The sequence below is a fragment of the Carassius auratus genome, chromosome 9 (genome assembly GCF_003368295.1).
Source record: "Carassius auratus strain Wakin chromosome 9, ASM336829v1, whole genome shotgun sequence".
In the NCBI taxonomy this organism is placed as follows: Eukaryota; Metazoa; Chordata; class Actinopteri; order Cypriniformes; family Cyprinidae; genus Carassius; species Carassius auratus.
This window is the reverse complement of record NC_039251.1, coordinates 10,641,179-10,666,156: the sequence shown is the minus strand read 5'-3', so window position 1 is coordinate 10,666,156 and position 24,978 is coordinate 10,641,179. Positions and strand designations below refer to the sequence as shown.

General features: G+C 36.1%; 1 protein-coding gene across 11 annotated transcripts in view; it reads left to right on the top strand.

The window, feature by feature from the left end:
* Nucleotides 1-24,978, top strand: part of gulp1a (GULP PTB domain containing engulfment adaptor 1a) — a 130,990-nt gene that overhangs the window by 95,855 nt on the left and 10,157 nt on the right. For 7 of the 11 annotated variants that reach the window (XM_026271386.1, XM_026271390.1, XM_026271391.1 and 4 more), the window contains exon 2: nt 22,025-22,104. In XM_026271386.1, coding sequence (XP_026127171.1) covers nt 22,077-22,104 — 28 coding nt within the window. In that variant the 5' untranslated portion in view covers nt 22,025-22,076. Of the gene's footprint in view, nt 1-16,453; nt 16,835-22,024; nt 22,105-24,978 lie in introns of those variants that run through there. The other 4 variants (XM_026271382.1, XM_026271383.1, XM_026271385.1 and 1 more) reach the window with 4 other exon arrangements.

Sequence of the window (24,978 nt, the reverse complement as noted above, 5' to 3'; positions counted from 1 at the left end):
TTTGCAATAGAGCATTAACCTTTTAGCACCACTTACCAGTCATTTAATTTCCAAACTACGGTTAATATCCACCATAATAAAACATTGGCAGATTCACAATCATATTTTTCAGATGAAACGGATTGTGCTTTTAGCACAGTTCACTGGACATTTCAATTGAAAGTGTTGTGAAATGTGCAAGAAACAGTGTAATTGTCGCCACAGGCACAATTTTCCAATGAGTTTTGGTTGGCTTTGTGTGAGGAACAGACTGCAATTTAAGCCATTATTCACTGATAACTTTCCACTCCCATGAGCTGTTAACTTTAAGAACTGCTGAGACTGGATAAATTAATTGGTCCGTCATTGGTCCGTCACAAATCGAGATCCAGTTTGTGAGTTCGACTCATTGATTCTATCTTTTGACACTGGAGGCAAGATTATCAGCAAAATAATGACAGTTTTTCCACACATACTTCATTTCAAATGGAAAGGACTACATCTAATTTTTATACTTTGCTATATATCGACAGACACTGTCAATAAGAACTGTTGTTGTATGGGAAATGGAAGCATGCAAGTTCCTCTTTTGTGTTCCACAGAAAGAATAATAGCATATACAAGTCTGGAATAACATGAAAGTGAGTAAGTAATAACAAATTTTAAATTTTCTGTGTGAAGTATTCCTTTAAACCAGACCCATGGAGGTTGAAAAGGAGTCTACCAAAACAGAAAACACCTGAAGTATACCAAAAAATGAAATCAAAATAATGGCTACAGGCGAATGTCATCAAAATAAATGTTGTTGTGTGTGTTTGTGCATTGTTCCCCAAGAAATGAGGGGGAAAAATCAATATCTAATCTAAAATATCTAGCATAACAAATATGATGTTGGCTGATCTAAAACACTCAAGTTTTTCAACTAAAATGCTTTTCTTATGCTAAATTGTGCAAAAATCTAAAGATTAAAGCTTTACATCACAAACCATGTCTTTGCATTTTGCAAAGTTTATGGGAATTTTTGATGAGCTCACATTTTACCCTTATTAAGTAGCCGAAAACGTTTAAGTCTGTCAGGCCCAAACTTAGCTGACAAGCCACTAATGTACTTTGTGTGTACCGAGGATTAGCAGTCTAAACTGCAGCTGTAATGTCTTTTCAGGTTCATATCTTAACTCAAGGCTAGAGAGTCTCACAGCACTAGACACTCAGAAAGTTATTAGAATCATTCAGCCATGAACTTGAGCTGTATTTACCTTCAAAGTCTCTCCCAAGAGGCTTTAAGTCATGCCTGCCACATGATTCAGTTGATGTGGAGTGAGTTGGACCATGGTGCTGTTTCTGAAATGTAATCGTTTTAGGATATCCATGATGCTTACCTGAGGCACTGACTGTATTGATAGATTAATTGTATATAAACTTAAATGAGATTTCAGCCCAAGGACTTTTTTTTTGTGTGTGGCTGAGCTATTGCTTTGAAGAGGTGCTTTTATGTGAATTACAAAATGGTACAAGAACTAAATGTTGCCTAATTTGATGCACAACTAATAGGATAAAAGGAATAAAAATTACATTTTTAAAAATTACATTACACTCAACGGTTTTGTATCTGCAGTATTTTTGAAAAAAAAAAAATCTAGTCTTGGTGAGGTTTAAAGATCTTACAGATACTAAAGGGTAGTGTGAATATTATTTTTAAATAAATCTTTTTAGACGTTTTCAATGGCATGGCATTCATGGAATTTCTGTCAAGTTAATTTAAGAGTGATCAAGACAATCCTTGTTTTGTTAACCTAGTATCTCAGTTTGATGGCTTTTTGCGTTTGCTTTTCTGAACTATGGTATAATTAAGGATACGCACAGTGAGGAAAAAGCTGCGTAATGCATAATCACAATGTTTATGCACTGTGTGACTACCTTCTGTTTCACTAAAGCTTTGGCCTTTGAGAAATTGGACAAGAATCCTGTAGCTACCCTAAAGAGTTTTATCAGATGTGCCATATTTCACCTTCAGGGGGTCCTTAATCTGTCAAGGTGATGGGTGTAATTTACAATACTTGATGTTACAGTGCTTTCTCCTTACTCGTCTGTGCAGACATGTTTGAACAAAAACAAAAAATTATAATTAAGCTAACCTTGGCTTTTTTCTTGTCCATTTTTTTTACATTCTGACTAGCCTGACAGCAATGGTTTGGTTTAGGGTGGAATCTGTTTGTCAGACCAATAGCAATTTAGACATTTTCAGTTTAGTTTGATGACATAGGTGACACAGAAATTACAGACTTCACCTTTTCATGAAAGTACAACACATACAGAGAAAGAGAAGCCGTTCAGAAAGACCTTACAAACACGATTTGTCTGCTGGAATGTTCTATGCACTTGTCCTTCAGCAGAATAGAGTTGAACCACAAGAGACCTGTGCATTTGACACCTGCCATCCCACAGTAATCAGCCCTGTTACTGGGCCGTTTTCTCAAAGCTAGGGTGTTTAGTACAGCGTGGCCTTTTACCGCCATTGACACCACAAGTATTCTGTCAGAAAAGTAGATCACTTATGGCATTGCTGTTTCTTTATGGCAGAGTCAAGATAAAGAAAGCCATCACCACCCACTGCTGCCTTTCATCTCACTTCTGGCCCCATTCTCCCTCTAGCTGGCCTGGCTTGCTCTTTCTTCTTTTGTTCTGTGAGCCAGAACATTTTGTTTTACCTTTTTTTGCCCTTTGTGAAGACAGCCGGGCAGGGTGTACATACATTGCTGTGCGTTTGGATTTAAAATCCGGTAATTTGATTTGACGCGTGTATACTGCATGTACTCTTGGATCATACATGATTAATTTTATAACCACAGAAAGGGATTTCTTTTCTATTCCATTTTAGGATTGTGTTGAGGGTGCTTGAAAATGTACTTTATGGTTGAAATCTTTTTTTACGTCCTGTTTTTCTGTCTCTTTCCAACATTCTCGATACCATTTTACAACAATGAAGCCTTTTGCCCCTAGTTATTCAGTTTACCTCAATTATCTAAAACTATATATATTTGGGTGGAGACGAATAGCAGAATATTTTTTATATACATCTATCTTGTTTTTCTAGGTATAATATCATATGAAGATGAACTCTGAAAGGCTGTTTAAATTTATATGCATCACATATTTTTATTGGGACTGTGAATAGATTTAAAATGTAGTCACAATTAGCAGTTGTACTGGATTGACCATGTGAACCTTTGTGATTTAAGTTTGAACAAGCATATGTTGCTGGCAGAATCAGCTAGGTTTCCAGGAGGCAGTTTGCGTTTAGGGACTGTAATTTTATGCTGGATAAGGAGTGTTTAATTAGTGTTAGCATATGACACTAGCCACAGGAAGTGGGGAAAGATATTAGTGTGGTCTCAGGAAACTGAAAAAAGGTGCTGCATGTTAATGCTATTTTTTCATGTAGAAACATCCACAATCACAGAAACAGAATTTTCTCAGCATTAATTTTCATCATATGATCCTGTAAAGGTTTGATGTAATTTTAAGAATGATATTTTAGTTATTTCTTATTTAGTACAGTTCAGTTTTTCCTTTATCTTACAGTCATGTTCTGATAAAGTCAAAGCTTGAATCTTGAGAGATTCATCATGTTTCAGTCAATAGATCTGAGTTATGCCATGATATGATTATGTGATAAATGCCTCTGTATTCTCAGAGGTGCGCAATAAATCCAAATGCAGTTCAGTCAATGCCATTCTCAGATAAACCCTGTTATTCAACCTAATACTGTGATAGATTTTTTTTTTCTTGTGGATTTCATTTTTCCAAAATTTAGTTTCTCTAGTTTGTGTAATAACCTGTTTACATTTGCATGAAAAATGTATGCACAAGGTAAGCATATCAATGTGCGCATTTGTGGGTACGTATTATGTGCTTTTAAAACGGTTTCAGAGAGAAACTGCTTCTTGTTAGCTGCCTAACATTAATGAATGTCTGACTTACAGCAAATTAAAGGAAGTAAAAGATATCCAATATGTTTTTCACTCTCGCTGAGCACTATTTTCTGTTATTTATTGTGTACACTTTGACTCCATTCCAAAACCTAGTGAGTTGGCTTGCTGTCTTGCTACTTGGGCAACTGACAGAATACTAACAGAAAGTGAACCTTATTAGTGATTGCTTTTGAAAGCTCAGAATCGTTTATCTAGTAATAGCACTCACAATTGATTTCACATTTCTACCATGTTGCTAAACTAATAAAGCAAAACTGGCACGCACAAATATTGAATAAACTATTTTAATTAGTAGGAACATTTTTTTGTTATAACTATCTTGGCTAGTTGCAGTGCATTATGAGATTGCCTTATCTACCAAGGATATGAGCTATTGGCCTAAAATAAATAATCTTGGAAAGCATTATAGAGTATTCTGCCTACCTTTTTGAACAGCTTTCATTTAGGAAGTTGTTGTTCTCCCTTGATTTGGGCAGCAAATAACAAATCATTTGAAATCACAGGCATACATTCTATGTTTTTGCATGTTGTGTGTGCTTATGTTTAAACCATGTCTAATGCATGTAATGTGTCTAATGCATCAAATCTCTCATGTCTCCTCAGTTGTTGGTCTTTTTGCACGGTAATGTGTTGACCTTGGTTGTTTTCTACAGCTCCTGTGGAGACTATGAGCTGTGAGCAGCTGTAAGACATCTTGGCAGTCAGGTTTTATCCTGTACTTTATAAGCTGTGGTCTTCTCTTCCCTTATTGCCAGCCAGGGCTATGTGCCTCATTACTATCCTCTTCATCTGTCAGAGCTCTACCGCTGTTTGGGATAAAAGACTATGATTGATGATAATCATTCTGTTCATGTGACCTTGCTAGTCTAGCAACATGGCATGTGTTCATTCCACGTTTTTGTTTTTGTTTTGTTTTGTTTTGGTGTATTGCAATCCAGACTCATTGTAAAAATCTGCCTGCAATGACATTTCTGCAAAATGATATTACATTGCTTATTGCTTCGCAACTCTTTCAAAGTGAAATGTCCAGTGAACTGCACTAAAACAAACCTGAGATAAAAATGCAGCTGCTGAAGCAACCACGCAAAGACATAGTTGGTGCTGGTCATGTAATGCAAATGTCAAAATGTATTAATTTAAAATGTCAGAATTTTGAGGTCAGAACATGGTATAGTGCATGAAATCACATTAATGTAAGAGTTTATAAAACGATAATCTGTCTTGTAATCATAATTTGTGTGAAAAGCAATAAAAGTTGTGTTTTACTGCAGCTAATGATCATTTCATCTGGAAACTGTAGTAAATTGTATGTAAGGTATAGGTACATTTCTGGATAGAAATGTTGGATAGTCATGTTTTTTAAATGAGACTAGTTTTTTTATATATATATATATATATATATATATATATATATATATATATATATATATATATATATATATATATATATAATCTATGGAGTTACAAAGTAAGTATATAAAAGCACCATAAGAGTAGTCTGTGTGACTTCAGTGTTTTCAGTATTTTCAAAGTCAAGTCAAACGATCCAGCTTGGAATTATATTCCATCAGACTTTAGAATCAGAAATATTTGTTTTAGATCTTTTGTAACAATTGCTTAGGCTCAAAGCATTTACTACACCACTTTTATTAAACCACTTTATTACATGCGTGGAAATCTACTTAAGGGCTAATTCAGTATACACAAGCAGGCATTGTGCAATCAAATCTTCAACGCTCAGAGGGTTTCCATTATTTCTGTCTGTCTCAGTCTCTTTGTCTTTCATACCTCAGTCTCATTTTATGTATTGATTTTAGCCTGTCCTTGCTTGTCTTTGTAGTTTATGCCTGAACATTTTGAAGAATACATTATAATGAAAGTGCCTGTCTTCTATGTTTTGTTGTTAAGCCTTAATCCTGTTTCTCAGCCCAAATGTAGACCGTTTGGAGAAAAAGTGAGAGGCTCCGCATAGATGAAATTATCGTAATGTCATATTATATCAATTGGATTATTAAAAAGTCATTTTCAGTTCAGGTCTGAAAATGTTTCACACCAGTCTTGGATTCTAAGCCATCGATTGTGATCGAAATCTATAGAAGCTCAAATCCCCAGTAATGTTTTGGAAATGGTGTTTCAGCGCCCCACACACCACGTTTTGTTCATTTTCTGCTCAATTTAAATGAAGTGCAAATCTAAAACAGTTTTTTCTCTGGGGTATTGAAGCTTCACTGTCAAGTGTTTGCTTGTAAGCAGTAATTGTATCTATAGAAATCAGAGATATATGGGATGTGTTGTCAGTTCTGCTCTTTCTGACTGCTGTTACTGTTGTTTACTACTTTGTCATTTAGTTGGCACTTTTATCCAAAGTGTCTTGCAGTACATAGACAGCAGCCTTGGGTTAAGTGTCTTTCTCAAGGGCACAGTGGAGATAGTTTATTGATCATCCCTTTTGGGGTTTGAATCTGCAGTCTTTCAGTTACCAGCTTGGACGTCCATTGTATGTGCACAGTATATACATGCATAAAGCCTCCAACAGAAGTTTATCAAGTATGTAATTATTTTCCACTAGGTATAGTCAATAATTAATCTAATTACTACTCTAATTAATCTAAATTTAATCAGACCAATTAATTTCCTCAAGGAAATAAAGCTTTTCTTACTAAATTGGTTTTCAATTTGTGAGATATCACATGCTATTTGTGCAATTCATCACCTTAGAAAATCGGTTTTATAAAAGAGCCCCTAGCAGAAAATACATCAAAGGGCTTTTATAATGCAATATATTCCAGGTTTTTTCTTTGACAATAGGATTACTTTCATCTATGGATATAGTTATGAGTTTGTGTCAAGACTGTCTTTCGTAATATGGTCATTTTAATCCACCAATCACAAGACTGATATTAAAGGTTAGTGTTACTGCCACCGAAAATTGCAGTGATTGTTTTTCTCCATATATATTTTGTTACACGCTGTACACACAGGATAAAGGACCCATGGCTACAGTCTTGAAGGGTAGCACCTTTTGTCTGATTCTTATCACCAGCTCCCATTGAAAACACAAACATCTAAGCTAAGAAAATGTATACGTGGCTGGTGAGCATGCAAAATAGAAAAAAGAAATATTATAGCGGTACACGTCTGTGTGATCAATTTACACCAGTTAATATATTGGGTCGCCAGTCCACTATATGTGAGAAATCACTTTAATTTAAACTTTATAAGCCTATGATTATTAATAGACCTATTTTCTAGTTGGATAATGTTCTGCTCACATCAAAAGGAATGGAGGCAGGACTGCAGACAGTGATTGATCGATGCATTTAAATGGCTTCTCAGTTTGAATGGCTCAATCACCAATAGTTTTTGAGAATATAGCCTGTTCTTGCTTAGTGTTTGCTGTTAACTTAGCATGCTTTCTATTTATAGAGGTGGGTGTAGTTTTGAAATCATTGCAAAATGAAGCTGAATGCTTCTTTCTTGTTTTTCACTGAATGCCCTACTGTGAACAAGCAGACAGACATACTGCTGAAGTCCATTTAGGCTCATCAGTAGAGACCTCATACTAAATTATTTCCTTTTTTTGTGCTATTCAAATATACTCTGGAACCAATATAGACCTCATATTGAGTTATTTCCTGTTTTGTACACTGTGGAATTTGTTTTACAGGAGCATCATGGGCATTCAAACTGTTTTTTTTTTCTTTTCTCTCTAAGCCAGGTAATTTATGAATGCCACTTTCATCAAGGGTGCAGCAAAACAACCATATAAATTCTAGATTAAAAATAAAATGTCTGGAAAAAAAAAAATACTAAAATGCTACCTTTAGGGATACAACTTGTCTTGTAGATACTTTGCTTTAAAATGGATAAATCAACTACAATTTTAATTTTTATTTATTTATGTGGCCATTAATTTTAAATTCAGTTTTGGTGTTCATTATGTAATGCAATGTATTTACTGAAAGAATTCCCTTTTTATCTTGGTTGTGGTAAAGTCATGTAGTTGAAATACTGAAATTTACTTAAGGTATAATCGATAACGTGAATGCCCTCTGTCTGTGTGCCTGTGGAATTTTCATCGAGAGGACTCCCTGTCTGCAGTTCAGTGTTGGAACCTGAATAATTCCATTCTGCTTCCTTGGAAATACTGCTCAACTTAACTTGACTCAGTTGACACATGAAATCAATTATTCTAACTGGGTCAGGCAGTAATGTAGCCCCTACCTCTGTTTCTATCCTCCCTGTTTCTCAGCACTCTAGACTTATTAGCTTTGGCCTAAAAAGAACAATAATGGAGTAGGGCCTCTTGGAATATTAAGGTTCAGGCTGATTTGTTTCCTTCTACAGTCAGAATCATCCCTATTGTGCTCCTTAAGGTAGCCCAGTGGGGGATGATTGTTTGGCTTTGCTGAGCTCAGTTTTAATGAGCATTTGTAACTGGTTTAATAGATGGAAAGGTTGTGTCTGGTTCTTGGAAGCTTGTCTCCAACAGCTCCCAAAATTCATTCTGTTGCGGTTTCTGTGGTTGGTTTTGAGGCTCTTATCTGCCCATGGCAGAACATTGGCATTGAGGCTGGGCGGAAATGTGGCTTGGAGCACTTAGTAGGGTTAAAGGGCTTTACTTCATCCAGCATCCCTTTAGACTCCGAACGCTGTTAGAATAAGGACATGTTCTCCATTTAAAACCTTGTAAAATTATGGAGGATGCTGACAAACCCTTTGCCCATTTTTTTTTTTAACTCGTTTTCCAAGCATGGTGCAAGTTTGGAACCTCTTCACATCACTGGTTTTAAAAGAAGCATGTTGCTAGTCCATCATTCACTGAATACATTAGTTTCCTTTCAGTGTTTGCAAGAAGCCTTGTCCATTGAAAAGGACTGGGGGACAATTTCCCTCTGTCCTAAATGTCATTCACATTTCCCTCTCCTCCTTAAGTATAGAAATTTGATGTGCTGACATCTTCAAGTAGTATGAAAAAGCTCTTGAACATTCTACTGGTGTGTTTGTGAAGTCCTCAAACTACTTCATGGGAAGCAAATGAAGACAAAATGTCTGTCATATCCCGTGGGCCTTTTTTGCTGATGACAGCAGAAAGATCAATCTATCAGAAACAGTCCTCAGGATGGCACCTGTGTCATAGTGAGGGCTTGTGTCTGATTAATACTCTCAGCCTTCACTCCTTTCGGTGGTTTTTGCACCTTTTGGGCTTATCTGAACAAGCTTTTTCATACATTTTTCATACAGGCCTTAGCAAAACAACTGTTTTTGTGCAAAACAGTGTCCATTTAAGAAGGACTTGTAAATGATATACACAGAAACTCCGGGTCTGGCGGTAGGACTTTTAGCTGCAGCTTAGCATAGATAATTGAATCAGATTATAACATTAGCATGTCACTCAAAAATGGCCAAAGAGTTTCCATTTTTCCTATTTAAAATGGACTTTTCTGTAGTTACATTGTGTGCTAAGACTGACGGAAAATGAGAAGTTGCAATTTTCTAGGCTGATATGGCTATGAACGATACTCTTATTCTGGCATAATAATCAAGTAACTTTCACAATGTAACTACAGAAGAGTTAAGTTTTAAATAGTAAAAATATCAAAACTTTTTGGTCATTTTTGAGCGAGATGCTAATGTTATAATCTGATTCAATTATCTATGCTAAGCTGCAGCTAAAAGTCCTACCGCCAGACCCGGAGATCTGCTGAATGGATTAGAAAACTGTAAGACTCAACTGTTTAACTTTATAGAGTTGGAAATTGAGCCTATTTAAAAAAAAAAAAAAAATAGTGGACTGTTCCTTTAAGATCACATCTCAGCTAACTTCTATTAATGGCTGTATCTGATGTTGACCAATGCTCAAGGCCATCCGGTTTTCTGTCTATAAAACTTTCTGCCCCCTGCCTGGAGGTTTTTCTGCATTTGAGGTGAATGTGTATGGTTTCACCAGATGTGGGGAGAATGTTGGGTTTCTGTGGGTAGGAAGTCAAAATGGCCTTTTCATATTCCTCTGGGTTCTCACAGCAGGTACACAGTGTTTTTTCCTTAATATTTAGGGTGAATGCTAAATTTAAGACTAGGTTTGCTGTAATTGGCAGTACAGTCTGTCTAGGGAAAATGTTTACAAAAAAAATAATTTTGTATTGGTGCAATTCCTGAGGAGAATGTTCCGAGTATGTAAATGTGTGGAAGCAAAAAAAGGGTTCTAGCTTCTTCTATTCAAATGCATTCTAAATCGGAATGTTGACTACCTTCAAGTGTTTTAACAGAATCATCAGCACCAGATCTAATTTCCTGTTTGCATAAAGCAATGTGGTGCTTTTCAGTACTGTGGCATTTGTTGCTGACTAAGTTCTACGGAGAGTTGTGAATCATTAATGGGAAAAATCTATGGAAATGTTTTTCTCTGAAGGGGGTGCAAGAAGCCTGCTTTGCTCTCAAGGCCACAAAATCCCATCTCACGCTTTATTAGCTGATGAAATCTTTTGAGTTCTTTGCGGTAATGTATTTTTTGACTGCATCACACACAGCATCTTTACCTCCTATGGTTTCCAATCATGCTGCTTTCTATCAAAGAAATTATTTGTTGACTTACAGATGATTATGATCTTGCTTAGATGAGACCCGTTTAGGCCCAGAACTATTTGGCTTCATATTGCTTGGTGAAGGATTGAACATTTTCAGTTCGATCTGGTTGGATTTCTTTAGAATACTGTTTTATTGTCTTCGTCAAGCACTGCAATTGTAAATTTTCTTTACGGAACTGAAAAAGTGTAGAGTCCATCTTATTCTGTGTTTCTTATGACCACTTGGAACCAGATTCTTCTGATCCTCTTTGCCTGTGATTTTTTTTTTTTTTTTTTCGGGTCCCTTTGGGATGAACACTGAGCCAGTTTGTAGTTGGGAGTGTTTGTCTGCACAACGGCCGCAAAATTTGTTTTTCTTTTACATGTGTCTCAAGTGGTGTTGTTTTAGAGCTACTTTGTTGCATTAAGTTATTTTTCATTACTTTGCTGAAGTGATGCAAAGTTTCACAATTTTACTAGGTCTTGTCCGTGGTGGTTAGGACAGTAGCAGTAGAACTTGTTGTAGAATTGTTTGATTTTATGTTTTTTGGGTTGTTTCAGAGACATGGAATCTGAAGTTCATCATGTTCTGCATATTTGTCCCATAGGCAATGTGAGTCATTCTTCTCTTCTTCAAAATAACAAAAGTTTTGACCTATATCTGCCAACTCCACTGTCAGTGACACTCAAGACTTCCAATTTTGACACTGGTATTGTCATTACACATGTCAGCTTCACCTATAAATATGCATAAAAGTAACACCGATTTAAGAAAGGCAATGGTCTATAATAAATCAGATGCCCACAGAGAAAATCAAAAATGGCATTTCATTTGTTGAAAGGTCCTTCTCATGTTTGCAGAGTAACATCAGTTAGTTCCACTGCAAACTAACTCTAATTGGCAATTAGGTGTCCTCAGTGCAGTGTTTACAGATCTATATTCCTCTCATTAGTGTTAAACGTTTGAAAGTGAAATGCTGCATATTCCCATCTGTGGTCTAGACAGAGGTGTGTGTAAGGGAGAAAGAGGGTTAGACATTGGTGGGTTTTTCAGTGCTCTAGGTTCACTTGATCATGATCCATCGGCTCTGTAGCCATGGGTACATTGGCTATGAAAGAGTGAGCTGGCTGTAATTCAGTTTTTAAAGATATAGAGCAGGAGCCTCTGATTCTCTCACTGATGGACCAGGTTATGTGACCTTGCAGGGCAGAGAGAGGTAACCATGACTGTCAGGCTGTATGTTGGATAGAGGAAACATTCAGTTTTGTTTTTTTTTCTGATCCAAAAAAAATTATAAATTATATTTTTTTATGAAATTTAATATATAATTAACTGTGCAATATAAATGTGTATAAGAATTTTAAAGAGGTCTCAAATGCTTACTAAGGCTAAATTTTTGTGATTAAAAATACATTAAAGTATTTATTTGTGAACTATATGACTAAATATATGATTTAAAAAAAGTATTTTATTCCCATGGTTGCCAAGCTGAAGTCTTCAGTGTCAGAAATCATTGATTTGCTGCTCAAGAAATGGTTCAAACAAAACCATGATTTTTCAGGATTATTTGAAATAAAATTCAAGTTAACATTCAAAACTGTATTCTATAAACTATAGGCTAATCAGTTTATCTAAGTACTGTATAATTTCTCAAGTATAATCAATTAAATATAGTTAGGGCTGTGCAAAAAATCGAATGCGATTTTCATGCACATCTCATCAGTAAAGACGCTCCTATAATTAGAAGTTTATCTCCAGCACGTGTGTTCAGATCATGGTTGCCAGGTTTTCACAACAAATCCTGCTTCAGTTGCTTCTCAAAACTAGTCCAAAACTAGCCCAATCGCGTTACAAGGAGGTTAAAATGTAAGTTTTATGGCATGGTTGTCTTGGTAAAATTCGCATTTTAGGGGCTAAATATCACGTTATTGGTATTGTCGCTTCGACCCACGGACATGACAAACAACCACAGACTTGGCAACATTGCTTGGCATTTACTACACAGAGCCGTAATTCACTGACAATCTACACAAAATCGATTTTAAAATCGGTGGCGATTCTTTGTCGATTTTGAAAGCGATTTTGTGTTAGTTGTCGGTAGACTAAGGCTCTGTGTAGTAACTGCCGCTCCACCTGAACCAGTGTTGCCAAGTCTGCGGTTGTTTTTCGAGTCCGCCGTTCGAAGCAACCCCAATACCAATAACGTGATATTTATTCCCTAAAATGCTAATGTTACCAAGACAACCATGCCAAAAAAAACCCGTATATTTTAACCCCGGGAAGCAATTTTTTTAATCTGGGAACCTCCTGGAATCGCGATTAGTTTTGGACTAGTTTTGAGAAGCAACAGGGCAGGATTTGTTGTGAAAACCTGGCAACCCTGATCTGAACACATGTGCTGGAGATAATACTTCTAATTAAAGGAGCGTCTTTACTGACGAGATGTGCATGAAAATTGCATTTGATTTTTTTGCACAGGCCTAACTTTAGTACTTTTTCTCTTCCTTCTATCTTCTGTCTGCATGTTGCATATACACACAGGCGACTTTAAAAGTCTACATGAGTGTCAGCCATTTACAGCAAACATATACATAGTGTATTGAGTGTGTGCTATCTGAATTGAATGGATAAGGACTTCATTTCCAATAGCTATAGTCAAAATGGGCAGCTAGGTCAGCTCAATTTTCTCAGCTCTCAGCTGCGACAATTTGTATGTGTATCATTGAGACCGAATCCTACATTTCCTGCTCAAGATCCACTGGTGGCTGTAAACACATTCTGTCTTGAAGTGCAGCTGAGGCTTTTGCTAAAAGATCATCATGTGGTTACTCTAGAAAGCCATGGTTTGTTGGTTTAGGTGAGTGACTTGGGGATGTGGGGAAAAAATAGTCCAAATGACCCCTACAGTAATACTTCTGTGTAAACATAAACACTCTTGCTCATCTAGCACTGAGCATAGCTTTTGCACATTGCTGCTTCAGTATTTGTAGATTCTTTTTTCCACGATTCTGTGGTATACTGAAAAACAATGATAACCATATCATAAGTTTTGAAGGCTTTTACTGGCAATTTTTTTTATAAAATGAGTCAATATTTACAATGTTGACCCTTGTTCTTCATAACCTCTGCAGTTTGCTCAGGCATGCTGGATAATAACTTCTAGCAGCAAAACTAGCAGAAATTTTGCAAAACAAAATTTATGTCACTGCCAAAACTTTTGGCCATGACTGTAATTCTGAAGCAGGATACAAAAGTAACACATTTAAGTGCCAAATAAAAGTAAAAATTGGAACTGCAATTTAATAAACCATTTTTAAATTGAATTGTAAGAACTCCACACATGTACTTTTTTTTGAGAGATGCAGTTTCACAGAGAGAAAGAAGTGCTGCAAGAGAAAACAAAACACCTTCACTGTTTTTCAAAAAACAAAACCAAATAGCAGATAAGAAATATATATACAGTAAATGTTCTTTTTTTCTTTTTTCATTATTAGCTGTGGCAAAATGTTAAGTTTTAGAACTTGCATTTGTGAGATTGGGATTACTCACGTGCAGTTTGATATTCATCTATAGATATCCTCTAATTATGAAGCAATCGTTCAAACGTTTCTGTAGCAAAATGGCTCTGAATTTCTTAAATGATTTATTCATTGTTCCTTTGTCATTTTTAGTTTCCTTTTTATGTGAGGTAGCACTAGTCATTATAGAAACATATCAAGGGACATCAAGTAGACTCTGGAATCAAGTAGAAGCTGTTCTGAATATATTCTGGTGAACTAACTTAAACCTTACATTTTTGAAAAGTGTAGACCATCTTTACTTAGCTCATTTCACCTAAAATTTTGTATGACAACAAGCGCTGATCTATTTATTGTAATTGTCTCTGCGTTTTTTGCTTCAGCTTCTTGAATCAGAGAGATGTCAACAGCTGAACTATTGAAAAATGTACTGTTGCTCGACCTTGGTTTTGTGCTATTAGTTGATGGTATGGTTTGTCTTGAAGTGTTCTTCTAATTATAGCTTATCAAGATGTTTTTATCCAAATTAATGAAGAAAACCACTTGAATGTCAGAAGTGGCTGATTTGAAATGCTTTAGGCAAATAGTGCTCAAATTATTTTGCCATTAAATATGAGCAGACAAGTGCGAACCAACTGAGCCAGAATTCCCACTGGTGCCCCCTCAAAAACAAATTGAGAACTTGTCAGTACCTTAAAATGCTCCCTACGTAGGCAGCTCACTAGGAATTTTGGAATCGTTGCGCTTTTTGAACACTTTTTTTTGTGCCATGATCAGATACAGATGCAAGTGCATTCTTGGCAAGAGAAGACTGGGGTAAAGCAAAAATAGAAATGCAAAGACTTTTACTTCACCTAACTTCCGACCTTAACAAGATTGTGCTCCTCTTTCTCCCAGCCAAGATCTCCTCACCCACTCTGTTTCTTTTCATCTTCTGCAAGTCACGGAGTCAATGTATCTACATACATAAACTCTCTCAGTCTCTGTTTCACATCTGAGTTAGCGTGTTTGGGCAAGCTATTTAAAAATCGTTCGTATCGTTTTTATATTTTATACTAAAATTACATTTTAGACCAAATGATACAGTTTACTCATGAAAACCATTTCAAACAAAGGCATAGCATTTCAGATGTCCAAGTAACACTAATGATTCAGTTTTTTTGAAAGAATTGGTTGAGTGAATGATTCACTGACTCACTCATAAATACAGCACTCATTGTTTTGTCCCTTAATAAATCAGTGATTTTGAATGAATCTTTTGAATATATGATAATAGTAGCATATATTAATAGTTGAGTAAGAGTTTGGAATTGATTCACCAATTAACAGTGGACCATTTTGTATCACATTTATGTGTTTTTACATTCATTATTAGTAGTTTCAGGTCACTTTGTTGATGTTGCTTATGTTTGTTGTTTTTCCTTTGCCCATCTGAAAGTGTCATCAGATTTCCTAAAGACATGCATTTAATAATCAACATTTCTTGCTAATGTCGACCAGGTGCTTGTAAGATTATGACTACTACTGCACTTCTTAAAACATATGCTCCAAACCACAGAATAAGTACTTTTACCTCACGAAATGGAAAATGCCAAAGTCCTAAACGCATAACTTTCCCCTCCCCACATCTGTCCACACAAGGAGGAGGGGGCGAGATGATGGAAAGGAAAACAAATTTTCGGATAATAAAGGAAAAGATTCCTTACAAATATTCGCAGACCTGCTGATGCCAAGAGTAACAGAGCCCCACCCCACTCTATTTCTTCTTTGAGATGAGAAGAGAGAATGGCTGTACCTTTCACCATCTATATGAGCTGTACATTTCCATGTCTGCTGTCTGTCTAGTGTCTTGGTCATCTGTAACCTTTGTGACATTGAATAAGGCATAGGTGTCAGATTTCAGTGAGCCTGACACCGTTAGCTGCCAAAGTCCACTGTCTTGCACTCAAGTTGCTCTGTGGCTGAAGTATAAACCAGAATTTTTGTGGTTGATGTTTTCTCTCTCTCTCTCTCTGTGGTGGAAACTTTTGTTTTCATGTGTTCAGCAAGTTTGCAGTGAGTTAATTTTCTTACGTGAGTTACTAACACATAAGCCTTGCTAACACTGATACTTGTTTATGAAGTATTGATTTAAGATGAAGTCAGTTGTGTATTCTTCTATTGAAAAGGTAAATAAATAAAAAATTAAAAAAAATTTAAAGAAAATGAAATGTTGCCATGAACAGTGGTCAAATGTACAGTTTAGTGGTTATCATACAGATATTTGACTGTTCATCTTTGTGATTGGCCAGTCGGAACCAAGTTTTCCAGCGAAATAAATCTAAATATTGTTCCCCTACACAGCACTGCTTGTTTCTGTCATTCTCTTTTCCTGTCTCCTTTTCTCTTGTACTTTCTGAGGTTCTCTCACACTCATGAGACACCTCGTTTTGCCTGCAAACCTACCGCCTCTCTTACTTTAGTACTTCACAATAACCCCATCTGGCCCACAGCTGAAAACTATTAAGCACTGCTGGAACTTCCTCCTTAGTATCCCAGCTTGTGTGAAGGCAAATAAGTCGCCCGGCTCTACATTTCACCCATCTTTTAGCTTTCAGCTCTCTCCACTGTTTTTTTTTTATTTGGTAGTCTTTGGCAAAAGGCACTGGCTGGTGCTTCGGAAATCTCCTCTCATTATTGGTAAGAATGTTGGTCTTTTTTATGTGCGAGGTCTGACTGAAAGGACAGGAGTGTTTGGAGTATGGCTCCGAGCTCAGCGGAGAATAACAACTGATCCATGTAAGGAATGCCGAGGGTTGAATTAATAAACATTGTTTTAGAATGGTTGCTATTTGAGCTTAGTGAATAGGGTTCTGTTGGAAACAAGGGACAGTTTTATTTCATTCTGTTTTTTTTTTTTTTTTTTGTGTAGTTGTGGTGGTGAAGCATAGTTTTGTTGTAAATGCTGGCAGTGTTGACTCCGATATGGGTCATATCAGTGGAATGCTCATCAGCTTCGAACGGCCTTAACTTTTTTTTTCCTTCTTGTTTTACTGCAAGTGTTTACATTTTTTCTTTTTGTATTAAGCTACTGCATGCTTTCTGAGCATTTGAAAAGGGTGTTTTTTTTGTGTGTTTTTTTTTTTACATAACAGAAATTCTAATGAGAACAATAGTCTGATCATTTGAATTTTTGTTTCAGAATATTTGATAAAGTATTTCTGAAAATATACATTTTAGATATAACTACAATCTTTTAAAAATCATTTAATAAAGTGTTTTGATAGTAGATTACAATATTCAAAGAAACACCACTTCCAATCATTTGAGTGTTTTTCTTTTTAAACCTGTTTTTTCTTCAAGAAATTATCCTGATGTAGCTTCTGCATTCAGGGATTGTGAGAAATATTTAGTTTGTATTCTTAAATTGCATGCTTTATGTAAAGTGCATGTTAAAGTATGCATGGAGTAAAACATGTTTTTCAGTGTTCTCTGAAACCATTTTTAATGCTGCAAGTGTGAAAGTGCTGATATTGTTATTGTCAGAATTATCACACTTTGTTTTCTCCCCTAAAATGGAATGTGCAGAACAAACTATGGTAGAAATGTGACATTAGCTCTGAATGCCTAAATATCTGCCAGATCTCAGTTTTGAGTTGGAGTATTGGTGCTATTATAAATCTAAAAGTTTTTTTTATATTTCATGAAACATCATGGAGACACGTTTTATTTTCAGGGATTTATCTATTCATGTTTTAGATGTCTCTTATACCCACATTTGTTTCTGAATGTACAAGTTTTCTAGCATATTGCATTTTTTAAAAACAATTTGCAAATAAAGTTGAGTCTGCATTGGACAGACTTCAGAACACTGTAGTCCATACTGGGTCTGGGCCAAAATGGCCTGTTTCACTAAAAGTGCCTTAATTCTTGAATGGAATGTGTAGTTAAATTGACAGAAGCTATTGTTTTGGAATACGAACAATCGGATCCCAATAACTGCTATTTGCAACTATATATTTTTAATTAAATCCAGCAAAAAAGGACCCAGGCAGTCTCAGATCTCAAATCTGAGAGACCGTATAGCTTCTCCACCCAAAAGATATAAATTGCTTTTGGGTTTTCTCAGACATGCCTCAGCTGGAGTTCACTTTGAAGATACTAAATATCATCAGCAGAACTTTGCAGCTCAGCATAAAGGAAGGTCTCTGGGTCTCCCCTGTGGGACAGAGTGACCAGCCAGGAAGTGATAAACGGAGAACAAACACAGCTGCTGTCAGTCAGGCAAGTGGACGGCACAGCCAGGTGTTTGCCCAGGTGTGGCTGGGCAGCAGATAATATTGCTTAGAGGAATGACTGGGAAAGAGTGGGCATTGTACCCAGAGAGGTTTTCGTCACTCTCTGTGGAATGTTGTACTGGAATGGCCATGGCGGTTTTCCTATGAAGCTGTGGAGCAAATATGTTAATAGGTTAGGAAACCTGTGCAATGTTGACCGTAAATATGACTCAGTTTACATATGTCAGCCCTTTTTCGCAAGTTTTCTGAACTGTGACAGAACTCCTAATGATTCACGAATTCTTTCAAAGATGTTCCAATTCGTCACTTTAGACTGCTAAGGGTTCTCAAAAACTGGTGACTTCACCTGCTCAGCCAGTGATGTCTGTTGTCCTTGTACATTTGACTCTCCATGGCTCTTTATGACGGCTCAATTACCCGTGAATAAAAAAATACAAATGTCTACCTTCCTGTTCAGCCCCTTTGCTTTTAAAGTTGGCAGTCTGTCATGCTGAAACCTGTTTGCGTTGCTTTCATGGGAGCCAAAAAACCTAAATGTGCCTGTATGCAGTACTTCTAACATTTATTTGATGCTTTTATTATGAGATGTGAACTAATTAAGATGCTGTGACTACACTGTGCTGTGGAGGATTTTTTTTTTAAATCTATTTTTATATTTCATTTTTTATAATAAATACAAATATAATAATAAAAAAAACATATACATATTTAATTAATTAATCTATCGATCATATTTTCTAAATAAACTCTTAATTTGTAAATCAATTGTCTTTTGTATTATATATTAGAAAAAATATATATATATTAAAAAGCATGTATGCATATAAATATTGATGTGTATGTATATTTATATTTTCTGACTAAAATTTGAGTGCTTTTTAAAGGGTTCTTGCAAGAATACAGAAGTGTTATGGCCCATCTGTCATAGAAAAAACAATTCTTAAGACAAAAACACGCTATTGCGGATTTATGCCTCCCTAAGCAGTTTGTATATTGTCGTCATCATGTACATTGTACAAAGTGGCATGAATGATAGGTTTAGATTTAAAGAAAACATAAATGTCATGAAACCTTGAAACAATCTTCTTTGCCAAGATGTCATCCTAAAATACTATAATTTACTGCTTCCCTCCTGTGAAGCATCACACCCTTCACCTGAAAACACACTGTAAAAATCATAGGCATCACTGCTTGCATTGCTTGTTTTGCAAGACGTTGCGTGAAAGGACCTGTTCAAAGTATTAATTGTTATATTGACATAGCATTTCATACAACAGGGTCTAAACGAAGCTCAGCATTTCCTCTTGGAATAGCACATAATCAGTTTTTCAACCTTTCATTGCTATCTTGACCATGATATTTAAAGGGTACACAACATACACAGTTTCACCTAATCTCATGTTATTCTTGAGTACCTATAGAGGAGTTCTGCATCCTTCATATATCCAAAAAGTCTTTAGTTTTTATCATATTTATAAAAGAAAAATACAGCTTTCCACTTCTTTCTGGAAAAAGCCGAGCTCCTGGAGGCGTGCTGTGAGCAGAGCTATAATACTGATGTTTCGTGTTGTTTCCATTAACATATATTCACTTATGTGCTGATTTCCAACAAAATACACAAATCTGATGCAATTGTACTTACACAAATGGGGTCTTTTATCACAGGGATGTTATAATAGCAAACGATGTGCAAATCCAGCATCGACTTGTTTATAAAACATTATAAAACAGGGCCTTGTTTATAAAACATTCGTCACTCAAATGAACAGAAAACACAAATGCACTTGATGCACTCTGTGGCTGCCGCGGAAAAGCAAACTGCATCCACTGTTCGTGTAACGCTGGGTTCTTGGGGAAGCTGAACACAGTAAACTTTCCCTCGCATCCAAAAATGCACTTATTTGGAGGCATTCTCAAACAAATCCTATGCAGCGCTGCCGACGATTTTGAAGCGCGTTGATGTGCGCGGTCTTGCTCTCCTCTGGTCAATGTGTGTGTACGGGCGCACTTTTCTGTAAGAAATGCTCATATAAGGACTTCCGTTCTCGTCTACGTTATTAATTCCATGATCGGAAAAAAAACAGCCGAAACTTGTACGGCACAAGATTTTCAATCAGCTTGTAAGATGTTTGGCACAGAAATTCTCAGTCATTCTTCTAACGTATTTTTTACAACTTTGGCCATGTTTAGCATGAGAATCCATCTCTTTAACACTGTGAACAACTCTGAATACATGAGACACCATTGTACCCCCCCCCCCTTTAAGAATTGAGAAAATTTTTGCTACACTACTATTTTTCAGTATAGCAAAAAAGAAGGGAGTGCAACTTATACAGTATTCACCTTGACTGTTTAACAACAATCTTGCAGATCAACTTTGCTTAGTTATTCATAACAAGAATATAAAATTTGTCTTGTACAGCATTAAAACTCCAGTGTTCCCATGATCTCATTGCATTTTACCGTGAACTTGATTAAGTTTACATAATAAATTCAGAGAAAACATGCAATTATAAATACGCCCACTTGCCCAGTAAAGTTGTTCTGTATCTGGTTAATGTTAACAAGACTGATAATTCACAAACAGGCAGCACTAGTGATTAACTTATATTTAAGTCACTGTGAAGTAAAAGACATATTTGTCTGAAGAGCCTCTATGAAAAGCTTCTGTCTTCCCTGCATCAGGGAACTCAGTAATGTGCGCATGGACCCCTTGGGGAGTTCTTGCGATCTGACAGTACTATTGTAACATGTCTGCCCATTGGGCTGAACATTTGATTATTTTGTTTCATAGCCTCTATAAGTCATTGGGTAAGCTTATCTCCTGATGTTTGACTATGGCTGAGAGGGAGAAGCTTAGGGACTATCATGCAGCGAAACAAAATTCTACAGGACATCTTTCTCTTTTTATTTTCATTTTTTCTCTGTAGTGCCAGGCTTAAAGACGCATTGAAATGAATGCGGTTTTCTGTCTTGTCACATTGTTTTTCCCATTAAAACATGGTGTTTTGAAAACTATTTACAGCTCTGTCCCCATTTGTTCAATAGCCGGTATGCTTCATTTTCACTTGATGGCATTGGAGGAAGGGAGCTTTTTGTTCAAGAGAAAATTTCACTTTTTCCAAGTTTATTTTAATGTTTAGGAATGCATGATATAGATGACCACAATGACATGGACTAAAAGCCACATATGCCCAGTTTTATTTTCATTCAATCTTAAACAATTTCAGTTGTGTTTAGCATGTTATAAAAAAAAAAAAGTAAAGTATTGCAGCACCTTTAATTTATCTGTCACTATCTGAGTTTTAGAAAACACACCACATCTACCATTCTCCACAAATACACATTCAAATATTTTAACCATGCATGAATGCCATAATTTACCCGTATAATGTTTAATGTTTTGACTATTAACTTCCTCCTGCTGTAATACTTTTGGTTTATCCCCATCCCCCCCCCAACACCCAACCCTGCCAAAAAAACAACAACAAATTGTGCAGAGATATTTGCTTTTAAAAGGGGTTATTTCTTGTGAACCCAATAACTTTTAACCCAGTAACATTTTGCGCAATAACTCACCGTAGGAGACTTAACCTTAGAGGCAAATTCACAGGATTTTGTTTTTGAAACATGTAGTCCTATTTCTTGGACTCCGTGAAGTAAATCTCCATATGTGCTCTCATCCCGCCAGGTAGAGGTGGCACATTCCAGGAAATCGCAGCTGAGACGCAGCGTTTTCAAGCATGAACCGGGCATTTAACAGAAAAAAAGGTATGTGTGTTTCTACCAGTTTTTGTCTTGCTTTCTTATCTTTTCTCTGTATATCCATTCACCTCAGAATCTAGAGGGCTGTCAAACTATTTGAATATCATGTAAGCATATGAATAGCATTGTATTGTTTAATTAATAGGCATTCTTTTTTGCAAACATCAATATTTTCTGAAAACAATAAAAGAATTATAGCCATTCAAAGACTTTTTTGTGTGTATGAAAATTTAGAACAGACAAAATGTGTCTTTAAGAGTCAAATATTATGTATTGTTGATTTTATTTTCATATCATTGAAAATAAAAATGTGAAGGTGCTACTATAAGCTTGTATTGCTCTGATGGTTAGAAATGTCTTACTGCAGAATTGAGTTTAGATCAGAGATTAGTTATTTTATATACTTTATTTTACATTATTTTGTACATTGCATTTTACTTGCATTATTTTTGTTATAGTTATTCACATTTAATTACCATGTTGAAATTGACAGTCCTAACAGAAACCCTTATAAAACACTATCCCTTTCCGTACTCCTATCTGTCTGCCTGTTATCTGTGTGGATCTCTAGCTCTTTTTGTTCCTCACCTAGTGTCTCCTCCCTTTCTGTCATTTCTCAGTGGCTTGGAGCAGACAACCTGTCTGCCTCCAGAGGTCTGTTTTTTTTCCTCTATGTATTTACAACCACCTGTCCCACCCATCTTTCCAAAATGAATTAATGGATCTTTGATGTGATAAACCCTACTGGCCAGTCTTAGATCCCAGATGGCAGCGAATGCATTAGTAATATTTCTGTGTTAGGAGCTCCTGTTGGCCTGTCTGGCTTGCTTTGAAGATATAGATTATAATCGCAAGTAGTGACCAGTGCTGAATCCCTCAGGATGGCAAATAATGTGATGATGTTTAGAAATATGTTCTCTGGTAAAAGTAACACATGTTTATTGTATGAATGAGAGATTATAATTCCATTTTTCAAATACAAGTAGTCTGTGCCATTTACCTTTAACTGCATTTTTATAAGTACATTATGATTCAAGGGTAGCTTGTCTAATGTTTTCATGAACTGTCATCTTTAATATCAAAAGCATAAAGTACCAGAACACAATAGCTGATAACCAAGGCCATTGAATTTCAATTTGTTATTTCAATATGCAAACAAACCAGTTTATCTTTGTATTGCATCATTGCATATGGCAGCATCTCTGGTGTACTGCATTGCAAATTCACTTACAATTTGCTCATTTACCCAGAAAAAGTTGTAATCTGATTTCATAAAGAGGTTAGGCATAACAATTATTTTGGCACTGAAAAGAGCAAAGCTCTTGCAGCCACAACACATTTCCCTCCACTGCCTTGCACGGATGTTCCCGCTGTCACAATTGCCTCCTTTTTGGCGCACAGGACAGTGCTGTTGGACCGTGGAGAACACCAATAGCCCATCTGTCTGAAGGACAGCTTTAAATTCTCCAACTAACACAAAAAGGTCTATCCAAGCCACTTATGAACAATAGTGACATTTACCAGAGAGAGACAGTAATCATTTTATGGCCATGCATTCATTAGCAGCAGTGTCGGTCAGGGATGATGTGACGTTACAGAAGATTCACTGAGAGGTTTCTGTCTAATGAAGTCTGACTAATGCGGTCTTGCGTTGAAATTAAATGGGTGATTCGTCATTGGTGAGTAAGGTAGCATAAATATGTTCTCTTTGTTTTATATATGGACATAAATTATTATTCTTTTTCAGAGTTAATGGGTGATCATTTATCTCAGAAGACTGTGCCTATTAAATTGAACTACGAAGTATGAACAGAAAGTTTATCAAGATGTAATAGGCCTTATCTGTATAGTTTTAAGACTGGATTGATGGATGGTCATCTATAGGACAAAAACCACAATGCATCTAGGCTGTTATATAAACTGTAAGTTTATAAAATAATATATGTTGGCTATGTCAATCTGTCCAAATAATTTTATGATTCTTAAGGATTAACTGCTGAAATATAAAGGAATTCAATGTAAAACGACAAGTTAAATTAATGTTCACATACTCAACAGGTATAGACTGTTAGTTTCTAAATTAAATGGTTGGTAATCCACAAAGCCAAAGGCAGAAACACTGTTTGCGTGATGACAAAGAAATAATTGGGCCCAGATTCTTTCCAGACTTATGCATCCAATTACCAGACACAGAACATGAAATAGCAATAGTGTCTGTTATTTAGAGCATAATAAAATCAAGTCTGAACCCACACATGATCAGCTTGAATAGCCTCAACAGCACAAAAGATTTCTCAGTCGTGAAACTTTAGATCATGATATAACACTAATGTGATTTGTGCATGTATTTTTTTTTTCTTTTCTTTTCATGCTTTTAAGCTCAGAAATGATTGTGTTTGGTGAGTGCGGTTGGTTAATTAATGACAATCTAGTATTCCCAGTATCCCATAGATAAATTATGCACGGTTCTACTTCCTAATTACTTGCATTACAGTAGTTGTTCTGCCATCTTTTCTTTTTCTTCATTTTTCCCCTTACGAAATGCTTTAAAAAATTTCTGAATATGTCATCATCGCATTGCTAACACCTCCAGGCTTTCATAGAGCATAGTGGGAGATGACAGAAATACCCTGCGATTATGGATAAATCATAATCTTTCTTTAATTAAAAATTGCCCATGTGCTTACAGGAACTTGTGGCCCAGACCATGGATTAAAATGCATATTCAACACTTAATCTGTTTCAGTTGAAATACAATACAAAGGCTTAGTGCCCAGGGCATTTCTTTAGTATTTGTTGGAGTGGCATATAGAAACATTACTATTGTATTAGACCAGTGTTTCTCAGACGTGTCCTGGACTACCCCCAGCTCTGCACATT